General features: G+C 44.9%; 1 protein-coding gene and 1 long non-coding RNA gene across 8 annotated transcripts in view; one reads left to right on the top strand and one right to left on the bottom strand.

Moving 5' to 3' along the window:
* RASAL2 (RAS protein activator like 2) overlaps positions 1–16,285 on the bottom strand; it is a 163,911-nt gene extending 147,626 nt beyond the window's left edge. For all 7 annotated transcript variants that reach the window (XM_041478873.1, XM_041478874.1, XM_041478876.1 and 4 more), the window contains exon 1: positions 16,062–16,285. In XM_041478873.1, the coding sequence (XP_041334807.1) occupies positions 16,062–16,221 (160 nt within the window). In that variant the 5' untranslated portion in view covers positions 16,222–16,285. The remainder of the gene's footprint in view (positions 1–16,061) is intronic.
* A 94-nt stretch (positions 16,286–16,379) lies between these two features.
* Positions 16,380–23,034, top strand: LOC121359830. The gene is made up of 2 exons (XR_005956091.1): positions 16,380–16,769; positions 17,368–23,034. It is a non-coding gene; the product is annotated as an uncharacterized LOC121359830 (long non-coding RNA).
* The last annotated feature ends 730 nt before the right edge of the window (positions 23,035–23,764 follow it).

Raw genomic sequence — 23,764 nt, 5'->3', positions numbered from 1 at the left:
GATTTACATGATCATGACAATTTTTAAAATACCCCATCACTGTTACTAAATTTTACTTGTCCTGCAGACAAGTCAAAGCAATTTTCTACTTGTCAGAGATGATAAATCAGTTGTCGGGTGACACTGACAGGTGGATTTGTCAAATCTCCCATGAAAAACTTTGGTCTGCGCTTTCAGGCTGCCTGTGAACCCCTGAGGGTGTAGTTACACAATTGATTAAGTGACAGATTGGGAAGATTTTGGATTTTTAGGGCTGCTCCCCCTTTCCCCAGCTTCCCTGGTATTTTTCTTTCTGCTTTACCATCCAAGTGGGTGCACAGCATCAAGCTGCTGCTGGGTTTTATTCTAGCACTTCACCCACAGAATTCCAGTTAAAAGTAGAACAGTTTAAAAAAAACCCTCCAAATCACACACTGCATTTGAAAATAAATCGTTATTTATAAACCAAATATTGTATCTTCAAGACAAAGGCACACCTTCAGAAAGGTAAGAATCAAACCCCATTTTTTCTGCCCATTTTGTTTGCCACTATATAAGTTACTCAAAAGAAACAGCTGGTAGTTGAGTGAGAGCAAAGAAGCTATGGCAAAGATGTGTGAATGGAAGTTTATACCTTGTGTGTACCAGCCACAAAAAACATCCACTTACTAAGAGTAAAGGTGGAAATTTTCTAGTGAAATACTTCATGTACTGACATTAAACAAGTTTGACAAGACAACTGAGGCAAGCTGCTCCCTTTCTAGCCCTTTATTCACAAAATAAATGAGAATGGTGTTACTATTCTGTCTGGGCTGCACATCTAAATTTTGTTTAGGAGCCATGGCAGGTGTAGCAGAGAGACTAATTTGGAAAAATAACAAGCTACAGGTAGTATACAAGAAATTAGAAAATGCAGAAGGAGAAATATGTTTTTTCCTAGTACCCTTGGGAGTCACACCCCTTGGGCACTGGGGCGATCCTCCAGTGCTCTGCAGAGACTTTCCTGATGCCAAGACCAGACAAATACAAGGAGCAGTTGACACTGGTCCAGCAGATAAGAAAAGATGGGAAGCCTCAAAGTGAAGCCCAGAGGTAGAATTTCAAATGGAAGCCTCCCCCCAGGCAAGGGAGTCTGTCTGTGAGGCCTCTCCAGGAGCCACTAAGCCCCACCTCATCTTTCAGATCTTTCATACGGACCTTGGAGTTGAGTTTGACCTCTAAGACTTGTTCTGCTCCATCTCCAGGACACTGCAGGCATGGCTTCCCTGGGATTGCACAGAACTCTGCTGTGTTTGACAAGTAATTCCACTGCTCTGAAGTTCAGAGAACCAGGAGAAGCAGCAAGGAATTCCATCCTGCCATACAAAAATGTGAGCTACTTCCCATCTAAAAAAAGGCAACTCCCTACTCATGAGCCTATTCACTGGAACACCTGAAAAGACTAAGGTTTTTAATTTTATTTTCTGTCAGCAAGGGATGCCAAAGAATTCCCAGGTTTCAGATGGAGCATTGATTTTGCTGTGTCCTAGGATTAACATTTGTACTGTCCTCTAAATATCCACATTCAATCCTCAAGATTAAGGACTTTTTTATACCATTTTGACAGAAAGGTAGCTCATTCTTATTCCTGAGCTGTTGTAAAGCAGGTTTCTTCCTGCATGTTACGCTCAACATCACAGTAAGTGGGGAGAAAGACATTTCCAGCCACTGACAAAGCCTGAACAAATTGCCTGGCAGCAGCACTCAGTTCCCTGTATTCCCATTTATCCAGGGGCTGAGTCAGAGCTGCCTTTCCCCACTGTAAGGAGGCAGTGTGGCAGCGATGACATTCTGTTTCAGAGGCTACAGGATGAACTAAGACCTTTGGTATTAGTGCAATGCAGACACAATTCTAATTCTAATAAAGTCATTTATTGGAGCTGCTAAGTGCAGCTGTTCTTCCCCCACTGTACTACAAGCAGCAAGAGTGAAGCTGAAGGGTGAGGCAAAGAAACCAAGGAGGAAAATGAAATAAATCATTTGGGAAACAGGTGGACATTAAAATGCCCAGCCCTTAGGCTGGAGAGCTACTCTAGATTTACATTACCATTAAGATCAATCTAATTGCCATTTGGCTAAGCAAGTTACAGTTTAGAAGATATGTGTCTCTTAAAATTAATCTGCAGTTATTTCTAAAGATAAGCTGTAACTGGAATAATACTCTTGCCAGAGAATCCAGAGCAGAATTGTTAAGTGTCTTGAGAGGCAAAAAGTTTTCCTTGGAAGAGCTGTGATTCCCCAAGAAAAATTTTTGAGGATTTCTTCCTTGCATTAATAATTTATGTGCTTTTGTAGTCATAGTATTAGAGAGACAATTATGAACAGGAGATAACTCTCCAATTTTAAAAGTTGTTTCTAATTCAAGCTTCATTTGTACTACTGTGGAGGAAAGAGAATCCTACTATCCACTCTCCCTCTTTCTGCTGTCACAGGAAAATTGTGCAAAGCACAGAGCCAGCCAATATCTCTTTTAATCCTAAACCAACAGCATTCAGACTGCAATATGAGTTTCAAGGAAAAAAAAAAAGTGAAAAAAAACCACAGAGGAATAATACCCATGGTAGCTCATCAGAATATTAAGGAGATTGCAGATTGTCAAAGCTCTGGAATCAGATGCTGATAATTCAGAGCTCCTGCCCAGCTCAGATTCCAAGCTACAAATATATTCTGCACGTGTTGGGGAATAGATTTGCATTCATTGTTTCCTATGTGCTGATGAAGGGAAAGATTAAAAAAAAAAAAAAAAAGAGACAAGGTATGAAACTCAGTGGCTACCCTCATGGGTGCCGATGTTTCACTTGCTTTGCTGGATCTTTCAACCAGAGAAAAAGAACATCCTAAAAAGCTCCAAACCACTAACAGCTTTCACATGCCATGCCTCTGGACCAGCATGGCCTCTTGTACCAAGCTTGCTTCCAACAAAAACAGCACCACCCCACTTTCACCCAGCATCCTGCTGGCAAGAGACATGGAGAAATGGATGGTGTACCAAGAAAACCACTGGGTCTCTCCAGCTGGCACCCCCACACTTGCTGAATTCTGCATTTTCTCCCCAATCACACAGAGCTCCTTTAACCTCAGAGCCCTGGTAACGCTCAGCACAATGCCAGAGGTTGCCTTTTGAGGCAAATTACTCCATTGCAGCTACTTTCAGCTGTATTTTTAGCCCCCAGACTCTTCCAGCACTCCATTTACAAGCATAACTCCTCCTCGTGTTTATAGCAGCACTCGAGCCCACAGCTGGTTAGCCACAAGGCAGCAAGGGAGGCACTGAGGACTCTGACTTACAGCACTGGGCTACCAGAACGTGCTTCTCCTCCAGTACCTCTCTACCTGCAGCACTGGTGAACATCTCTTGTAGTTCAAGCTCTCCATTCACCTTCTGGTAAAGGTTTTCCTAAGAGGCTTAAGGGCATTCTGCACCCAACCCAAAAGAGTGAAGACAAGTTCAACTCCAGACCCCAATGGGAAGTGAATGTCACCTTTGTTGAAATTCCTTTGACATTGACACACACAAAAATAATTTCCCTCACGTCTTGAATTGCTGTTCCAAGCAAAAACTGTGTAGTTAAAATTAATAACATGCTCATTTTATAACAGAGAAACACACACACAAAGCTGGCTACTCTTTGCTGGAAACCAAAAAGCCACCAAGGTTCCAGAAAAACTACTGGAGTAGATTTTTCTTTTGGGTAACCAGTGTTTATACCAACTTGACAATGTGACATGGAGCAGGGAGAAAAGCAGCCAGTTTTATGAGATGATGATTACAAATGCTGCATCAGCTTTGTGAAATTACAGGAGTGAATTTTTTTTTTTCCAATGAGGTATTAATCCTCCCATAAGACTTATATCTGCTGAAAACTGCACATCTGCATCACACACCAAAACAACTGTTTTTGAAGTGTCCCCACAAAGAAGTAAACACACACCTCCTGCCCCAGATAAAAAGCAAAGGCACCACTAATTGAAGAGAGATACAGCTCAGCCTCAAACTGAATCACCACCAGTGGAAACTACAGAGAAAACCACAAGGAGCAACACAAATGAAGAATACCCCAGAATGAGTAAAAGGAATGACAACTGGGATGTTGCTTCCTCCAGCTGTGCAAATGCTTAAGTAATAAGCACATGACATACTGCAGGCCCCTGCAAGGACAAGAGGTCAACACAATGCCCCTAAAAGCCACAGGGCTGGCCAGTTCCATCATGAGTAATGAGAGCTCCAAGGAAACACAGGCATTTCCTTCCCTAATTCTCCAAACACCCAGCTCCAGGGTCTCAAAGTGGTCAGCAACAGAACTTAGTAAGGAAAGCACCTAAAAGTCAATTACACCATCTACCCTGGGTGTACTCTGGCTGGTCCAGCTTTCATCTACCACTATTAAAAACGGGCTGGTGAGCTTCCAGCATTTCTCATGGAAGGCACTTCCTTTTGGAAGGGAATAAAAAAAGCAACCTTAAAGCAGAGAAAGTAGGTCACAAAGAAGCCACATCAATAAAGTCTGGAAACAAAACAGGGAGGGATACTGTGTCAGCTATAGAATTGGGTGGTTATTATAAATGGAAATCAAAAGTACAGCTAGAACATCTCAACTGGTAACCTGATGAAACAGATTAACCACTCTCCCAAGCGATACATTACAGCTTTTCCTCTAGTCTCCTGCAAAGCTACTCTAAGTTTTAAACTTAATTGCATGCTTTTTAGGCTGAACTCGTGATAACCCTTCTGAACTCCATCAACAACAATAGCAGCCTTGACAGCAAAGATTTATGTTGTTGGGTATCAACCTCCCAACATCCCTCTGTCACCACAGCTTTCATCTGAGACTCATCCCAAAGCTTTTTTAGAGCCATCCAGGTACAGACTGATCTGCAAACAGATGTGGTGCTTATGTTTTACATATGTCAGCCAAGAGAGCTCATGGCCTGGCCAGCAGATAGCTGTGGTAATCCTGCAAAGATGGCTGTAAAATCAGCCTGAACACACAGAAAATTAGGGCCCAGCAGTCCACTCTCACCATTTTTTTCCCCAGAATTAAGTGAAACATCAAAGCTAATGTAACCTGTAATCAGAGGAAGTATTTTCTCAGCATGGAAGCAGCAGGTTGATTTAATTCTTGGCAACTTTTTATAGGAACACCTACCTGCTCAAAAGGGAAACTACCTTAACTCCTACCAGAGCACTTGCTGTGTCCCAGGCTGTCTGGTTTCCAACCCATTCTGAAAAGAGATTTGGACCACTGCAAAGAAAACAGTTACTGCCTTTTCATACTAACAGCTATTGCTCCTCAAATTATTCATAAAGAAAGGGATTATAATCTATTTTTAAAAGATGTGTAAGGAAAAATATAGGACTAAGGAGAATGCCTCCTTCTAGTTGCTTATGTACAATTCACAGTTGTTTACTGGCTCATGAATGTAATAATTAGAGATGACCAGTATTAGGTCACCATTATATATAAGCAGCAGGTTAAAGGTGCCAAGAGAGCCATTAAATCCAAATTACCAAAAACATGCAGTTTAACTGGCCAAACACCCTGCTGAAGTCAGGATCCAGATAAATTTGAGATATGATGATTCAGGTGAATGCTTCTCTCACAGCAAACATATATTTATCACTGACAGCCATGCTGCATTTTCAGACACTTTTGTATTTCCACCCTTTTCTGGTTTTTAACACAGAAAAAGCAATGTATTTTGACAAATAAAATAGCAGAAAGCAAGTTGTGCCAGAATTGCAAAGATTAATGCCCTTTCATACCACTTAGGTTTTCAACTATTATTACTGCATTCCTCTCCATTTTTTTCCAGCAAAGTTTCAGACATATTTTGACTTTTACAACATGCAAATTCCCCATTTCCAGCACTGGTCTGGAATAAAAAAAATATTTGCTTCCTTCTTATCATACTTCCTTTTATCCTGTACATTCATCATTTCTGCAAACAGAGGCCGTTTACTTCACATTCCTGACTTCCCTATTAGTAAGTCAAAAAAAAGGGAAAAAAAAAATAAATTAGCCCAGAAAATGTTTAACTTCCGTTTGTAAAGCTTGTCTAGGCTGACAATAAAAAAAAAGGGCTTTCTTCCTAATTTGATTTAATGGTTATAATGATTTAATGGCTATAAATTGAGAAATTAGCAACCACTGGAATCAAAATGAGGAGAGTTGAGTTAGAAATGGCCTCAGTTCACACTGCTCTGACAGTACTTACAGAATTGGACACGAACAAGTACAGGAGCTTCTTTAAGCAGAGGAGTCGCCAGCCAAGGGTATGTGAAAGCAAACTGACATAAATATTTATGGCAAGACCATAAAACTTTTTTTGCTACTTCAGTATATGGGATATAAAACTCATTATCTCTAGGGAGTTGAGGCTATTTGAAAACTTCAGTGAGCAAGACCTGAGCTAATGGAAGGAGTTAAGGAAGGACCCCATGAAATCCATTCAACAGGGTAATTAATCACCCCACACCTCACTGACATCCTAAGCAAGTGCTGCCAGACAGCAAGAGAGAAAGGGACCCCATAAACCAATGCCATTTAGAAGATAAATCTTCTCAAACTTGGTTTAGAAGGATGTTGGTTTCTTTCCTGACTTCTTATTTTCCAGGATACCTATCAACTACCCACCACGCTGAACAAAAAAAAGATGAAAAATAATTACAGAAACATACCTCAAAATAGGAAATACTTAGTATTATTTGACGAGGAAGTCTAATGATTTCCTAGCAAGTGTGAGCACATTGTGTTTTTGCTGCGTGATGTACGTGTTCCAGAATATTTAAGCAAGTAGGAAACGCAGCGAAGGCAGCAGCTTGTCTGTACAGCTTGAGGTATAACCTCATAATGTAAATAAACATCTTTTCAGGAAGCATTTTGTCTCCTCTTCTTTCCTAGAGCCTGCACTGCACTGTACTCCTAAGATAAAACACCTGGCTAACGTGGAAAACTATTATGGATCAGTCAAGTGTTGGCAAAGCCAACCAAACCTGTGTTATGCACTGGCACCAAGTCCCAAATGCCACAGGAAGGATGTTGGAGCTCACAGTGGTTTAACCATTGTTCTATGGTTTTCCAGGTTTGATCTGTGATGTATTTGCTTCCCCCGGTCAGCAGTGAAGAGTTACCTATCTGAAATTAATGATTCAGGCACCACCCAGCCCTGCTTACAAATCAGGAAAAGCTAATGAGTGCTGGCTCCAACACCTTCATACCAGTGCTTCAGCCTGTTATCACTTGAAGGTCAACAAAGCTTCACCTTTGGCTTTTTGGGGAGTAAGAAAAAAAAAAAATAATAAAAGGAGCAAGCAGATGTAATCACCTGAATGGAAGTCCCCTCCTCTGAGGGCATCTCGCCCTGCTGACCTACAGATCTGACACCTAATAGGGTATTTGAGAGGATTATTAATAGTTACAGAGGTTCCAAGTAAAGCAGCAGGCTTAGAGGCACCCCAAACACAAAGGAGTGCAACCCAAGGCATGCAAGCAAAGCACTGTAGGTGTCTCAGGATATCTGGCTTCTGTTGCCAAGTTTCTTGTATGTCCTTGGACAAGTTATCTGACCTATTTGTGCCTCATTTCCTCACCTTCTCAGCTCAGAGCAGCCCTCTCAAATAAAACCATTAATGCTTTGGATGCACTCATACAGCAAGACAATGAATGGTGCAAGTCAGTGAAACTGATCCTTCCTCTTTAACCCTGATGGAATTGTTAATAAAGCAGTCACCATTTGTCAAGACAAAATGGAACAGAAAACTGAAGCAAAGGCTCGTTAATTTCCAAATGAGATTCAAGGACTGCATTCAGCCCTCCCAGCCACTGCTGCTTTGCAAACATTTTCCTGGAACCCTCATAGCACACACTGTGCTGAGTGGTGCAGCATCTGTCCCCTATCTTGTTGAGACCAGTATCAGTGCACTAAAGTCAGCTAAATGAGGGTGTGAATTACCTCCGCTTATCTCAAGCCAATCCACTGACTCAAGTAATGAGATCCTGAAAAAAGCAAGTAGGTTTTTAACTCTGTCATGCAAGTATCAAACCGGGAGCAGAATTCCCTCCAGAAGTGCCAAACCCACCTATATTTCCTCCAAGCCCTCACTAGCAAAGGATGATGTATATCCCAAGAGGAGAAATGTAGTTACACTGCTGTATTCCATGTAGTAAGTTCGAGTTCCTCTGTGAGGAATCTCCCAAAAAGCCGATGTGTCATAAATTTCCAGGCTTTCCAGCTTACTCAGCCTAACCCTGAAGGCTGCTGTTCCAGAGCTGGGGAACTTCAGAGCTCTCTCAGGAGAGCATGAAGCTGTTGTTGGTGCAGTTTGGCTCACTGCCATCCGGCACCTGTCCCACAGACCCTGCTGCTTTAAGTTTCCTCCCTTTCCCAACACAAAACATGTCCTCCTGAAGCCTTAGGAAAAAAATAAAAACATTCTCTCCTGAAGCCCTAGATACAAACCCCATCTCCTCCTGAAGACCTAGAAAAACAAAACTCATCTCCTCCTAAAGCCCTAGAAGGTGGTAGTGGGCATCCAGCGTTTCTTACATCACATTACATGGATACAATGGACACAAAATGCTTATTCTTAGGAAGTTTTGTCCCCTTGTTGGAAATTTCAAGTCAAAACCCAAGTAATGTTCCTCTTTTTCAATATCCTGCCTCCCAGTACCTTGCTTCAATTCTCTGCTACCAGAGTTAAGACCGCTTTCTCAGACTGAATGCTACAGTTTACCTGAAGGAATTTCCCACACTCTTTTCATGCCATCCCGACTGAGAACAGGACCAAGGTGAAGAGGCTCTGCTGAATCTCTTGGACTGTTACTGTGAAAGCCTAAGGCTGGGAGGGATTAAGTCTGAGATCATTTTTAGTCACAGATTCCTCAACACTTCTTTTCCTCTCATCACAGTACCGATTTCCATTCCCACACCGCCCTGGAAGCTGGGATAGAATACACACAATCCTCTCCCAGCTCCTGATACGCCACCGTGTAATCCTCCATCCACTTTCAAACACATTTGCCATTTTTCATGTTTGCTATATCCTTTATTCTCTGGTCCTGGCTACAAATTTCAAAAGACAAGCAAAGCAGACTCTGTCTATACAGCACCAAGCACATCTACAGCGCAGCACTGTGTAAATAAAATGAATTATCTTAAAACAGAAAAAACCGGGGTATTTTCAATTAAACCATTAATAGCCAAGAATGCAGACACAGCAACAGAGGAAGAGAAAAGGTGCCTGCAAGTTTTAATCAAGCCAGAAACTCACAGAGAAGCATATGCATTCTTATGCAAATCTACACCAGACGCATCGCACATCTGCTGAAATGGGTGTCGTTTTCCCACAGTTTGCAGAATTAATGTGTTTAACTAAGTGCCTGCCAGTGCTTGCAGTGTAAGAGCTAATTTCTAATGGGGTATTCCCAGTTGGAAAAAAAAATCCCTTTAGATAATAAAGGATCTAAATCCAGGACTTGGTTTTACATTTACTTAAGTGCAAAGACCCCTTCACCTCCAAGAGCTCCTTCTTGCACTGCTCCAGCTTGCTTTACAATTAAAAATAATCCCGACTCTTGGAGAAGAGCCTTTCTACATTTTTGTGACCTTTTGAAACCCTATTAAAGAGAATTAACAAATGCTATTCCCTCCTGATCAATTTTTATAAAGGTTTTCTGAGATAGAAGAGTGTCAAAACACACAAAGGGCTTTGAGAGAATTTTACAAACCAAAATGCAGCAATACTTCTTTTCACTTGGTTACTTTCCTTGCAGATACAATTTGTATTTCCATGATTACTACACGTCTTCACAGAGGATTTTGAAAGCATTCAGATGAGATCTTAACTTCTGACCCTGAGGCTAAAAAGGCATATATGTCAGAAAATACCAAAGTCTCAGCAATTTTTTTATAAAAATCTATAAATATCAGTTAAAAGGAATCCATGATCTCATAATAAGTCAACAGGTCACAGTTATGCTCTTCTTATCTTCCCTTTTTTTCCCCTATTGTTTAAAAATAGGAAACAGCACCACATGAAAATGTTCAGCCAGAGACAAATTGTGTGACTGAAATACAGGAGTCAGGAAACTGGTGTTTTAAAATAATGTCATCCTCATTTTCCCCAGCACACTCTAGTATTGTTGATGCCTCCAAATATTTAAGTGACTTAATAAATTAGTAACCTAGGCAACACTTGCAACAACACAGCCAGCTGAAGGGAGTCTTGCTAAAAACTTCCAAAAAAAATTTTAAAACTTCATTTATGTATAAATTCCTGTCAGTGTTCCTTAAAAAGAGGAAAGGGAAGCAGTTTTAATGTCAAAGGGCTGGAGTAAAGCAACCAAGGAGAAAACAGGCTGTGTCCAGCCCTCAGCTCCCTCCAAGTCACCTCTGTCACTGCACAGGAGAATGAGCAGAGAGGATCCACAACTCACCCCCTGCATGCTTGTAAGAATTCCCTGGAGTCAAAAAGGGCTATTAGAGGAGCTGCCACAGAGCAGGCATGAGCAGATCACCTGTAAGAGCACTTCACTCATCTTTTGATACCCCCTGCTGCTGGCTGGCAAGGAAAGCAGCATCTCTGCCCACAGGACACTAGACTGTTTTTCATCCGTAGCAAACGCAGTCACTTAAAACCTTGGTTTTGATTAAACTCTGCCTTTTACAATGGGGCTCCAACTAAAATTCATTGTTGCTTATCATCTCGACAAAACTAACAAAAGCTTTGTGCTGTCGGCATTCAACGTCTGTCCCTCATTCCGTACCTGAAGGCTACGATAAGGTCAAATATCACCACAGCAGGCATTGTCCAAACACTCAGGAAATGACATTTCCCGGCCCAACAAGGTTTATCTTCCAAGCCTGCTTTTGCACCAACTTTCTGGGCGAGTTAAAAATAAGCTTATTGATCAGAAGGGAAAGAAACGCTGGTGAACACTGACCGTCTCTCCTTTCCAACACACTGGCTGCACAGATGCCATGCAGCTCTCCAGCTCCCTTTCAGCTTTCCAGGGCTCTCTGCACCTTCACCTTATCTCCTGTTAAGCCTTTCCTACAAGCAAATGTTCTCCTGCAAGGAATTGCAGTTCCATACCCACCCAGAAAGGCAGCAGTATACAAACCCCAGCTGACTGTCTGCACACATATCAAGGAGGGGAAAACCTTAGCAACAGCCATCTCACCTAGCAGATTGCCTGGCTATGAGGGGTCTTTATTTAGGGGTTTTTACATTAACTACACCGTTCCCACCTCCCCCTTGTCAGACGGCCTCTAGAGTAGCTTGTAACTGAGCTTGCGGAGATGAGCGATAAGGTTTGGGAGCGGGGAGGACGGGATCCCCCCGCGTGTTCCGGGCATCCCGGGCAGGTCCTGCACCACCGCAATGAAGATGCCGCCACCTGGTGGGACCTCCCCGGGCTCGGCTGGAGGCCGGGGGGCAGGCGGGACCCCGGGCAGGGAGGGGCGCGGCTCCCACTCCCCATCCCCGCACGCACATCTCGGGAAAAAGCCGGCCAGCAGCATGAGCAGGGCTGGAAGGAAAGGATCTGCTGACAACAAGATGCTACTCGTTACCAAAGCCTGTTGGTACTCATCCAAAGCAAGACGGTGTGGAAATGGATAATCTTTGCGGTTTTAGATGTGACTACTAACAGTGGAATACAACACGAATATAAAAAGAAAAGGTAGATAGAAAAACTACTTTCAAAGTCATAGAGAAGCAGGCTGTAAAGAACCAGAAACCCCTCAGAACAGAGTTGAAATCATTGATACAAAAGAGCTGAGCAAGACAGACAACAAACTGCTGGAATAGACAGCTCACAGAAATTGGGCTTTTTAACTGAATTTCACATGATTTGGAGATGCTTCTGCTCAGTGCCCAAGCCACAGCTATTTTTTAATCTCTGCATGACACCACGCACATTACCATGGCTTCAGTCCTGAGCATGAGTCTGGTATTTTCTCAGAGCCAATATTTAAAAGCCTGGAACTCAGGTTTGAGGCAGCCAAGAGATGTTTCTGTCTGGTTGCACAGGGTCTAGGGCTTTTTCTGGAGTTAGAAGCTCTGTCTGCAGATTGATATCCACGAAAAGACATGGAGCCCTCTTAGCCTCTGCCTAAAGAGCCTTCTCCTTCTGCCAGGAGAAAGGGGGGCGAGGAGGGTCATTCCAGCAGTGAGGAATGTCTCCAGACTGCCCGCAGGATTAGAGGACAAGGTGATGAAAGAGTCCACATCCTATCTGCACTCGAGTTTGTACAACCACCATCAGCTTTTAGCACTGCTGCTGAAAGAGAAAGACATTTCCTAGTCCAGATAAGGCCCCAGAGCAACAATGTCTGTTTGCAGGATGAGCACTCAAGAACAGACTCTTCCCCGTGCTATTTTTTACATATTTCAGCAACTCTTCTTTTGCAATTTTAGCACAGGAGCTTTTGCAGCGAGCTTAGAGCAGGCACATCATCAATGAATCTGACAACCCCATCACAGAAGTTTGCCACCTGTTTAGACACAGACTGTACACCAGGCAAAAACCGATTCTACCCCCATCACATGCAACATTTAACACCAATGCTGCGATGCTGGCTTTAGAATTCATTCCTGCAAAATCCATGGATGTTCAGTCAGCCACACCAGGCAATGTAATTGCTCTGTTTCCACAGTTAGCACTGAAAATGCTGTCTATTCAGTTACTGCCCTGCCTCCTCCTCACAAAACCTGTTTCAAAAAGCAGAGAAAAAGACCTTGAAACATGGGTGGATGCTTTGAAAAGTCAGTTATCACTTTTAGAGAGAGGGAAAAAAAGTAAAAAAATCATAGCATTAATCCAGGCAAGACACCTCCCCCCTCCTACCCCTTGCACACATGCCACGAGTCTGAATGGGAGCCGTCACCCAGAACACATGTCGATACATATTTTACAGAAACATTAGTTGTGTGTCAAAACCAGTTCTTGGAAACATCATCTAACAGCACTCACATGATTTGTGTTTCACGAGCAATTAAACCTATCACTCTGACAAGCAAATCTGCTGCTCCTGTCCACTATTCAAACATCAGGTTAGAGGAAACTAATTACATTTCAAACTCCGTCCATGGGTAAGGAAACTGTATTTCCATGATAATGTCCTGGCTAATTCGCTTAAGCAGAAGCTGCTGAACCTCCAGAACACAGAATGAAACAGCCAGCCTTGGAACTAGTGCAGCTAAGGCAGGAAATGCAAAAATAGCCAGACTGTGATTTAGATCTCGTAGTGAAGTCAGACAAGACCTCAGTGTCACACTGAAATCACATCCCAGACATTGTAAAGTCCTACTGTATTCACATCACTGTCATACTGCTGGCAAGCCGCAGAGACCAGCAATGATGGGACTTCACTGCTAAATTCTTTTCTCTCTGCTAACAGATGAAGTTTTACAGGCTCTGCAACGAGACCAGCTCCCCTCACGGCAGTAATTACTTCTTTGGACAGAGACAAAGTGGATGGCACACCACTGCCAAGTAGAGATGCACAGAAATAAACAGCTGTCTGTCTTAAGTGGCTGCTGAGCTCTTTTTCTTTAAAATACATGCTTCCACTACTAGGGACACCTTTCAGACAGTCACCTTTCATTTGGAACAACACCCCTACGCAGCAGGTCACATTCACTGAGACACGTGGAAAAGAAATGCAGTGACATCAAAAGTTGTATTTCTCACCATGCCAGAAAACGCTTCTCCACTTTTCATGTGCTCGATATTCCTTCCCTCCCCCAGCCATTCATGGTGAAATAATTAGTGTTAGTGTTCTCATTGTTTATCAGACAATACAGACAATAAGGCTAAGCTTTCTGCTCCTGTTTTCTTTCGCTATGCTGCTGTGGTTCCTCAAACAACTGTGCAAGGCTTTACTTTTAATCCTATGAATAACACTTGTCACTCATAGGTTTGTAACCCATATTTAGCTGTGCACAAACACAGTGCACATGGCACAGTTTCAGCTTGATTCATTGTCCGCAAACTTCTCCAGATGTGCTCATGCAAGAAAAAAAAAAGGCTAATAAACAGGAGGAAACAAACAAATACTAGCTAATCCGATTGCAGTTTCTCAGGGAAGGAGAGAAGACACTAGCACATCAGATTCTTTATGAGGGAGAGGGATAATGAGTTGTTTTTAAACACAGACTAGGAATAATTAGTTATTGTCCTTGGGCTACAAGATGTGTTTTCATGTGCTTGAAGTGTATGGTGATTTTTATAGCCTGTGAGCTAGCCGGGCCCTGTCACACTGAATTTTTTCCCATTTATCTACACGTTAACGTCAAACTACAAGCACATCACAACATATGACTTTATCAACAAGCAATGTTCTTCACTGTGGCTAATTTTGAAACCACATTCCTGCTTCCACTCATGGAAGATACAACCTTGGGTAACAATCAGATAGGCTGGTGCCAGACATCCTCTTCTTAAGTACATTCTCATTTTACCTTCAGAAAGTATTCTCAGCAAACAAACAATCTGAAGACAAATGGCTTTCTTTGGAACTCCTCTCGACAACAGCAGAGAGATATTTTTGCATAAGGCTGCATTTTATAGTCCCAGCTCTAGGCTGGGATTAAGAAAAGCAAGGTAGGCAAGAAGCAGCAAGCTAAACACGGTGCAAACTACTAAAAATCCCAAACTTCTATTACAGTTAATTCTGCTAACTATAACTTTACTCATTGATGCACCAGACAGAAAGCAGACAGACAACCTCATCCCACTGCACCAGCTTTTCAAGCTTCCAAAATAAACACAAAGGTCTTTGAACAGACCATGCTCTCCAGAAAACCTGCAGCCTGATCTTCCACATTTGATATGTGTGAAGGCTCAGGCTGGTGGTACTCACAATAATTACCTGCCATCAGCCAAGAAATGCAGCAGAGTTGTTGCAGATAACTTATTCATGTCATCGTTGTGTTCCAGGAATAATGCAACCAGTAACAGATCAATGACACAGGTAACAGAGAGCATTTGCTTCTAGTTTTACGGGTCAGGGAAAACCTGGACAATCTCGTTGGGATTCAGGACAGGGGAGAAAGATGAAAGGGACAATCACCAGCATAAGACATGTTAAAAAATCGCAATAAAAAAAAGTGTTTTTACAGGTTCTCCATCATCACAGAAACATGGAATGATTTGGGTTGGAAGGGACCTTAAAGATGGTTTTGTTCCAACCTCCCTGCCATGGGCAGGGACACTTGCCACTAGACCAGGTTGCTCCAAGTCCCATCCAACCTGGCCTTGAACACTTCCAGGGAAGGGGCAACAATAATAATATCAGACAATGGTAACATGTGCACACACCAAAACCTTTCCGAGGCTGGACCATCAAATTTATTACAGGAGGGAAAACAAAATAATGCCTGCAGTACTCTTCGGTCTGAAACGTGGGAGTAATTATCCTCAGATTACCAAGACAAACAAAAGGGAGAGACAAGGAAAAGATAAAACAGAATTTCCACTATTTAGGTGCTGATCGAAAGATAAAATCCGACTGCACTTCAGCTGGGAGCCTAAACAAACCCGAGGCCCGGCCACATAAATCAAGCTAATTTACAAAGGTTACATACCAGGGAGAGTTTGACAAAGAAGGGGAAACAACCCCGCGTCCTGCACTGCTGAAGATCCTAACATCCTTTTTATAAATTATAAAGGTGCCAATGTAACACAGACCAGTCAGTCTGGGGCGACGGGACCCACGGTATCAGCACCTCCCAGGCCTTTAGCAGCTCATTAATACTAATTAGATCCGGGAGTGCTCAGCCCTGCCGGCACCCGCATCCCGGGCACACATCCTGCGACTCGGGGCACACAAAAGCTTTGGACACGGATCCCAGCACCGGAGCATCCCGCACCTCGGCAGAGGGGAAGGCGTGGCGGGGCGAAGCCGGGGCTGCGGGAGCCCGGCGGGGAGGGGGGAGGCAAGGAGCCGCGGGGAACGGGGAGCTTCGGCAGCGGGGAGAAAAAGAAAGGGAGAAAGAAGTTGGGGCCGAGAAGTTTTCCGCCGCCGGCGCCCCTTACCGTAGACGCGGACCCAGCCCTGCTGCTGGCACACCGACTCCCGCAGGACGCGGTCCAGCGCGCTGCCCGCCTCCAGCTCCTCCGAGCCCGGCTCCGGCTCCGCGAAGGGCTCTGCCGCCCATGCCGCCGGCTCTGCCGCCGCTCCCGCGGCCGCCTCCATGCTGCCGTGGGGACGAGGAGGCGCCGCCACCGCCCGCGCTGCGCCCCGGCCCCGCTTCGCCTTAGTGCGGCTCCATCCCTCCCTCCCTTCCTCCCTCCCCCGGCCCGCCCCTGCCCGCCCTCAGCGTCAGCGCGGGCGGAGCCCCGCTGCTGCCTGCCCCTGGCCTGAGGGGAGGCGGGCGGTGGCGGGCGGTTCTGCCCCTGCTGCCCTCAGGGCCGCCCGCGGCCTTTTCCGCGGCCCCCGCCTGCCCCGAGGCCGCCTCGCTGCGCGGGGCTTCGTGTGGCAGCCCGGAGGGGACTCAAGATGGTTCCTCCCCTCAGCCCCGCGGCGGGAAGGGAGCCGCGAAGGAATAGAGATCGCGATAGTCCGGCTGGGGCCGCATGCCTCTCACCGCGGCCCGTTCCCCAGTAACGCCGCAGCAACGCCGCGATGGTGGGGTTGGTCTCAAGCAGCGGCTGCCGTGCGGTTCCCCAGGCTCAGAGCTGCGCTCGCACGCCTGACCGAGACTGATAAATCTTTCATGCACTCACACAGGCTGTTTCTCTCAGGTACATGAGGAGATGTGCTGCAGGGAAAGGAGGGCAACTGGATTGATTTAAGTGCGTTTCATTTAGGGGATTTGCGGGCTGGTTTGTCCTAAATGTCTATTTACCGAGCTCCCCCAGTACGCCATGTTTCAGTTTTCTATTTCCCTTTTGTATTTTGGTGAATTTCCCAGTGCTTAGGGTACATGCTCTTTAAAAGTCTAGAATAGAGCAGCTGTGAATGAAGCATGCATCCTGCAGTGTCGTTTAAATCATGGCGTTGTGACTTGAATTTTCAGGGAAGGTGGGCAAAGGGATTCAGCTTACTTTGGTTTCCATCCCTGTAATCTCTTGGACTGAGTCTGCGCCTGTCCATGATCAATATGAACTGCGTGGGTTCAGCCCAGCACTCAGATCCAGTGATTATCTCCACTAGCACAGGCTGTTTCCAAGGGCTCACCTCTGTACACAACTTAGAGGCACTAACAGTTTTTTCTTTATTGAAAGAACAGTTGATTTAGTGTGGACCTGTAGCAGTTATGCTGCCATAAAGCTGCTTTAAAGTAGATAACAGCTCCCACACCTTCTAAACACACTTCTGTCATCTTGTTTTGTTTTGCAGCAGAGCAGAATAAGAGGGTTTACACGGCAAGTTGTGGCTGAAGGACAGCAGCTTCACTTAGAAAGGGAGGACTGCAACTCTGTGAGCTCTGCAGCTTGACAGGTCCCAATCCATTGCCTGGACATGAAGGTTTGTCTTAGGAGTTTCCAAAAGCTCCTCTTGGGAGTGAACAGTGCCCTCCTGATCCAAGTGAGTTGGAGTACCTCACACCACATAGCTGTGTCTGTGATGGAAGCTGCATTAACTGTTTCACTGGAGGAAAAAAGTCCTGCCAGCCCCATGATTAATTGATGAAGCCTCATTTCTGTGAGTTTCTGTCTCATGCTTGACTGGGAGCTTGACCTGAATCTTGCCCTACAATTGGGTCATTCTCTACCCAGCTGGGAGAGAGCAGGATGAGTTCTGCCATGGTGGGCATATGCACCCTGCTGCGATTTCCAGGCTGAGTTGGAAAATGAAGAAACCTCCTTCTTCCAAATGTTAGGTTGTTTCATGATTGGCAGAACTGCTGTAGTCCAGTTTCCTACAGATTCATACCTTGCAGAGGGTGAGCACCCTCAGTGAAGAGGCTTGTAGGATATTACTGACCAGGATTAGCTCTTGGACCTTTATCCCTCTGTTTTGTTTAAAACAAACCGGTGAATTCAGCACTTCCTGAGCTTGTAGGAGGTAAGAGACAGGACCAGGGGAAAGAAAGATCCAGTGAGTTTAATGGTGTCAGTCTCAATTCTATGGGAAAAAAAAGGTCTTGAAAACTACCCTTTTAACCAGGAGGAGTTAAACCAGGATGAAATCTGGCAAGAATTTGACCCTCCACCACTGTGAAAGGGGTGATTCTGCACAGAAGGAGCAGAACTGGGACACCCAGTAACATTTCCTTGCTCCTTCCCACCCTAAAACATGTTCTGCAGCGTGGTTTCCAAAGTTCTGGGACTTGAGGGTGTGCAGGATACTCCTTCCAGAGCAGACATCTGCATAAATTGCCATAATAATAATACTGTAAAGCAGTAGGAAAAGCAGTTTTTCCCTCCTACGTGCTCTCTACCCCTGCTCATTCCCAATGCTCCTGATAATATAAAATGTACATATTCTCCCAGTTCATCATTTTGTGGCCACAATCCAATAAACTCCTCAAAGTTTTCTCCTCCTGCTCTCCCCACAGCCCCCTTCTTGCCTCCAGCCTCCCAGAGACATCCCCATCCCTCACACGAGCCTGGGCTCTTTCCCTGCTGCAGGAAACTCGCACAAGCAGACACGGGGGGAAAAGGGGATGAAGCTGCTTTGAGAAGCAGGAGAGGAGCTGGCCTGTAGTGAGGGAAGGATGTGGCTGCTAAGCTTCTGCCAAAAGTGGAGATTTAAAAAGCTGCCACACAATGCTGGGACAGCGTTTACGCAGGAGCGGCTCAAGACAGCAGCAACTGGTTCCCATCAAGTGAGGACTGGTTGTATCTGCAAGTATGATCAAGCCATCCTAACAGCAAGGTCTGGAAGGACTGGCTAGTGTGGTTTCTGAAATTCACATGGCAGCAGAAGACAAAATCCATTCTCCAGCCTTTATTCATGGGGTTCAGGGCAACATAAACAATAATAAAGAGTAGGGATGACTAAAATGGGAAGGCTGGTTTTGCGGGCATGACAGGAGCAAAAATAGACATATTTTATAAATAAAGATGTCCTGGAAATTAGAGACTCCCAAGTTTCATGCTCACCAGTTCAGCTGTTCTGGCTGGGGGTCCTCTCCACCAGTAGTGCTCAGGGGATTTGTGAAGGCATAAATGAGCAGTAATATAAGCACATGCATGAGATTCCCTTCGTGTAAACCAGCCTCATTAGTTGATCGACTTGGGGATGTCATTTTAACCAACAGACTCTAGTTAAATTAGAGCTGGGGGTTTGCTCAGAATAGGTTAAATCCAAGTATTTGAAGAGAGCTGCACATGTATTTTCATTAAGCCCAAGACTGCTGTATGTGTTGTTAAAGAACTCAAAGTACACCAGTGTGGCTTGAGAAAAGAAAGCTTTTGAGCTGACCTTCTTCCAGGAGAATGAATTCATGTCTTCAGAAGTGAGCAAGCCTCACTTCAGTGATCTTATCTCAAAAAAAAAAAAAAAAAGGCAATAAGAAAATGAGAAGAGACACGGAGGAGGGCGGTAAGGACAGTGGAAGTGATGGGATAGATACCATATGAGGAGGAAAGACTAGAAAAACAAGGAGACTCCAGTGTGGAAGAACAAAACCTTGGGGCAAATAAAGACAGAGAAGTCTGGAGAGGTCAAGAGAGGTCTGGTATGGACCTGGAATTCTTTTTCCCTTTTCTTCACAACACAAGAACATGGAGAGAAATGTTCAGGAGCCAGGTCTCAAGCAGACAAAAGGAAGTACTTTTTCACACAACACATAATTACATTGTGGAACTTATTGCCACAGGATGTCATGGAGGCCAAAAGTATAAATGAATGAGGAAAAAAAAAAAAACCAACAAAAGGGATTACACAAATTCATGCAACCTCCGGCTTAGGAAGTCCCTCAACTGCTGATTACCAGGAGCCAGGAGGAAATGCCAGAGGAAGGATCACTTTATACTCTCCCTCTTCCGATATCCCTTCCTAAGCATCTGCAGCTGGCCACAGCCAGGCCCTGGTTGCTGCTCAAGGTGGACGTTTATTCTGAGACAGTTTGACAATGTTTAGATCCTCCTGGGAACTCCCTTATGGATGGAGCCTTAGGGACCAGAGGTGTCTCCTGGAGAGATGCAGGACTGACCCCTAATTTTGTTACCTGCAGCCCGATGCGGTCACAGCAAAGTCCGTGGTGGCCACTCTTTGCTGATTTAGGCTGGTGTAATTGAGGCCAGATTGAGGCCTGGAACCTTCAGAGAGACTCTTCCGCTTTCCCTGCCCCTGGGATTAAGCACTGAAATCTCTGTGCTAAAACCCTCTTTGAACGGGGATGGCAGATAATGCACAAACTGATTAAAAAAAACCCCCAGCACTGGGGAAAGTTAAATATTAAAGAGCCAAGGCCCAGTTTTAACTGCTGCTGCCGTCCCTCCTTCGTCTCGTGCCAACTGCCTCCAGGATACATGTGCTGACACTGAATTTCTACCTCACAAAAGCGGCCGCAGCATGGGCTTTAAAACTCAGTCCATTAATACTGGGATAGGAAGCAGAAAAATAGAACAAAGGCAGCGAGGGACTCCTCTGGTTCCCTCTCTGACCATGCCCAATCCATCCTTGCAGCATCACAGGGCATGGTACCCCTACCCCAGTGAGGCATTTTGCCCCTCTGACTTCCCAACATTAGTTGGTTGAAAATATTTTGCTGCCTGCTTTGCCCTGCTGTAACTAAACTATAATTTTCACTAGCAGAGAGGAGGGATTTGGCAGAAACATCTGGTCTCATTTCATCAGGATAACAGCTCCGTCTCTATTTATACACGCGCCGGGATGGTTGTGGCTCTCAGCTGTTCTCCTCCCGACAGTCCCTTTCAAGCTGCCGTGTCCTGCTCTGTTGGGGCAGGCACCGGGTCGAGGCCAGCCCTGCTGCCACGTGAAACAGGAACCAGGCCCAAAAATGTGAGCTTGTGAGAGCTTGTCCCCTCCACACCTGGGGCTTGCTGTCTGCCACGCTGGTGACAATGTGCTTTGATGGATGGTTGCTCCTGTCCTTGTATCCTGCTGGGAAGAAAACAGGGAAAACCCATCTGACTAGACAGTTTGCTGGAACTGGATGATCCTTAAGGTCCCTTCTGACCCAAACCATCCTTTAACTGAAAAACAATTTTCTTGGTAATCCCAGAGACTTTGCTGGTCAGGGATCGGGCTTGCAATGGGTCAGCCTTATTGGTCTGAATACACCAACCTCAATAGTCTGAATTTTTCTCTGAAATCACAATGTGGATTTTGGAGGAAAGCTCAGACCATTGAGGAAAGACCAGCCAGCTCTGGCTTTTCTGTAAGGTGTTAGCAAATAAACTGTGACCCTACAGAGACACGGGAAGGTCAGGGACTCTGCTTGGGAAGGCAGCACGTCCTACTTAATTCACCAGAGTGGGAAAAATCCACTCTGCTGCCTCCCCTCCAGTGCACACGAGACATCACATCTCATCCAGCATGTTTAAAAAAACCCTCCAGTCAAATGGCCAAGTACCTGGAAAATTACCACGTAGCACATTCAGCAGTGCAAGTCACCATCTGAGAGGAGTGCTCATACCCCAAATGTGCTGGGGTGTGGGTCAGCATTAATCATCTCAAGCAAGTCTATCCCACTGCCCCCTTTTCCCTCAAACAGGCTGTGCCTCTGCTCCCATCCCAATCCACTTACAGCCCCACGTGCCCCCGACACACAGCTATTTCAGCATCACTCCCCCTCCTGTTTTCAGCAGCTCTGGACTGTTCATTAATTATTTTCTTACACTCAGCTGCTGAAGGAGGAACCACTTGGAGACACGGGGTTTTTGTAACCCAAATGAGACCAGCGTTTTCAGATGCTCCTATTGATTGTACTAAGGTTGCAAACTCCCTGGAGCAGGGTTGAATTTCACCCTGCATTTATACCCTCTGATGTGATCCTGCCCCTTCAATATACTCCTTCAGAACGCTCTTCTCAGCTGTGACCTGAGGTTGAGTAGATCAATATTTGTTTACTCAGCTTGGGTCTAATTTTCATATGTGCTGGGTAATCCAAGTCCACCTGAAAGCAGCAGAAAGGGCCATTCCTGCCTGTTGTGTGAATCAGACTGAAATGTGGACCCTGCCTGAAACACCAGCCTTTTGGAGCAACTTGAGGCAGGAAATATGACTCAGTCTTGGGAGAACACCATCCAAATATAAACCCTGGTGATGCTGTGGATCGTTCGGGCTAAGGGGTCACCAGCTGAATGCTTGTGAGCTCTTCACTTCCATGACTTTTCTGGCTGAGAAACATTTTTCTTCCTCATTTGAGTCACTCCTTTTGTGGCACATCAAATATTTTTTCAAAATGTGTCAGAAGTGCACCAAACCAGCCAATTTCTATGTAATTGCTGAGTTCTCTCAACCTAAGCAAAACTATTCAGAGGAGACTAAGGGAGCAACCTGAGATAATTGCACCTTGTCCTTCCAACGGGATGTTCTTAGGGTGAAATGTGCCTTCATCCCAACTCATTTATAAAAAGCAAAGGTGAAGTCATATGCAGCATTAAATAAAGTTTTTTTTTTCCTTCCCCATGGGATTTGGAAATGAGGGAAATGAAGAAAGGCTGGTGCTGGCATAGAAAGGTCTGATTTTGGAACTTTTCTTTGGAAACAAAGCTTAAGGAATGGCTGGATTTGGCCATGCCAAGGTACCTGAAGTCTGATTAAAGGCTCTCACAAGTCAGCACAGAACCCTTGTTAAAGAAGGTGGAGGTTCCTCTCTGTCTGCTGGAGCTGCTCAAATCCTCTTCCATGACAACACATCCCCTCACCTTGCAGGTCAGGAATATCCAGACATAAAAAATCCTTCAGCCTGTCAAAAACAGTCAGCTGGCTTTAAAGCCCAAATGGCTTTTTCTTTTTTAAATTTCTCCTTTCAGTAGTGGATTCCTGTCTGCTGCTGCCCTGACTTTAAAACAAAATAACCAGCCTCCAGCAACCTTCAGAACAGATCTGTGAAACTCTCCAACTGACTATAACAAGCAAAGGCAAGACTGTGACAAACCTGCCAGCTTTCTCTTCATGGGCTGGATCATCTTCAGGGAGCCCAGGACTGGCATTTAAAATTGTAGCCTTTGAACAGGTCCTTTTTTTGGAGATAAAGCTGGTCCCCAGGACACCGGGGAGGTGATGCAGCAGATGCTGTGATGAGTCAGTGCAGAAAAGATCGTGGGATGGACACGGGGTCAGTGAAAGGCTGCACTTACTGGACTGTAACTCAGCCAAAGAGGTTTGGGTTTTGTCTTTGAGCAAGAAATGAGGCCAGTAATGATGTATTTGTCTCTATTTTCCCTCTCAGGCTCCCAGTTAGATGACTTGGCTTGAATTTTGAGCAAAGAGTAATCACTGGATTTATCTCCATCTCTAGAATCATGGATTTCTTTCTCTGGGCTGCCTGTATTACAAATGTAACCAACTTCCCTCTGCTGTATTTTTGTTCTCCCTTGCCCAAACAGATTCGTTCCCTTCCTTCACTGTTGTGAGCAGAGGCAGATGCAAATAAATAGGCACTTGTGCTCTGTTGTGTGGTTACCTGGAGAGGCTGTTTGCAAACAAAGGCTGTACCAGCACACAAATAACCTGGCTTGGTGTAGCCTGGAGATGCCTCTTCATTACAGACACAGCCCTGGGGTTCTCCACGCTGCACTGCCACATTTACCACGGCATCATTCACCAAACAGGAGAGATCAAGAGCACTGTGAGATGCTGAGGCTTCAGAAGA

Source organism: Pyrgilauda ruficollis, unplaced genomic scaffold (genome assembly GCF_017590135.1).
Source record: "Pyrgilauda ruficollis isolate IOZ18807 unplaced genomic scaffold, ASM1759013v1 scaffold47, whole genome shotgun sequence".
Lineage (NCBI taxonomy): Eukaryota > Metazoa > Chordata > Aves > Passeriformes > Passeridae > Pyrgilauda > Pyrgilauda ruficollis.
The sequence above is the reverse complement of the archived record's forward strand: the minus strand, read 5'-3'. Positions and strand labels throughout refer to the sequence as shown.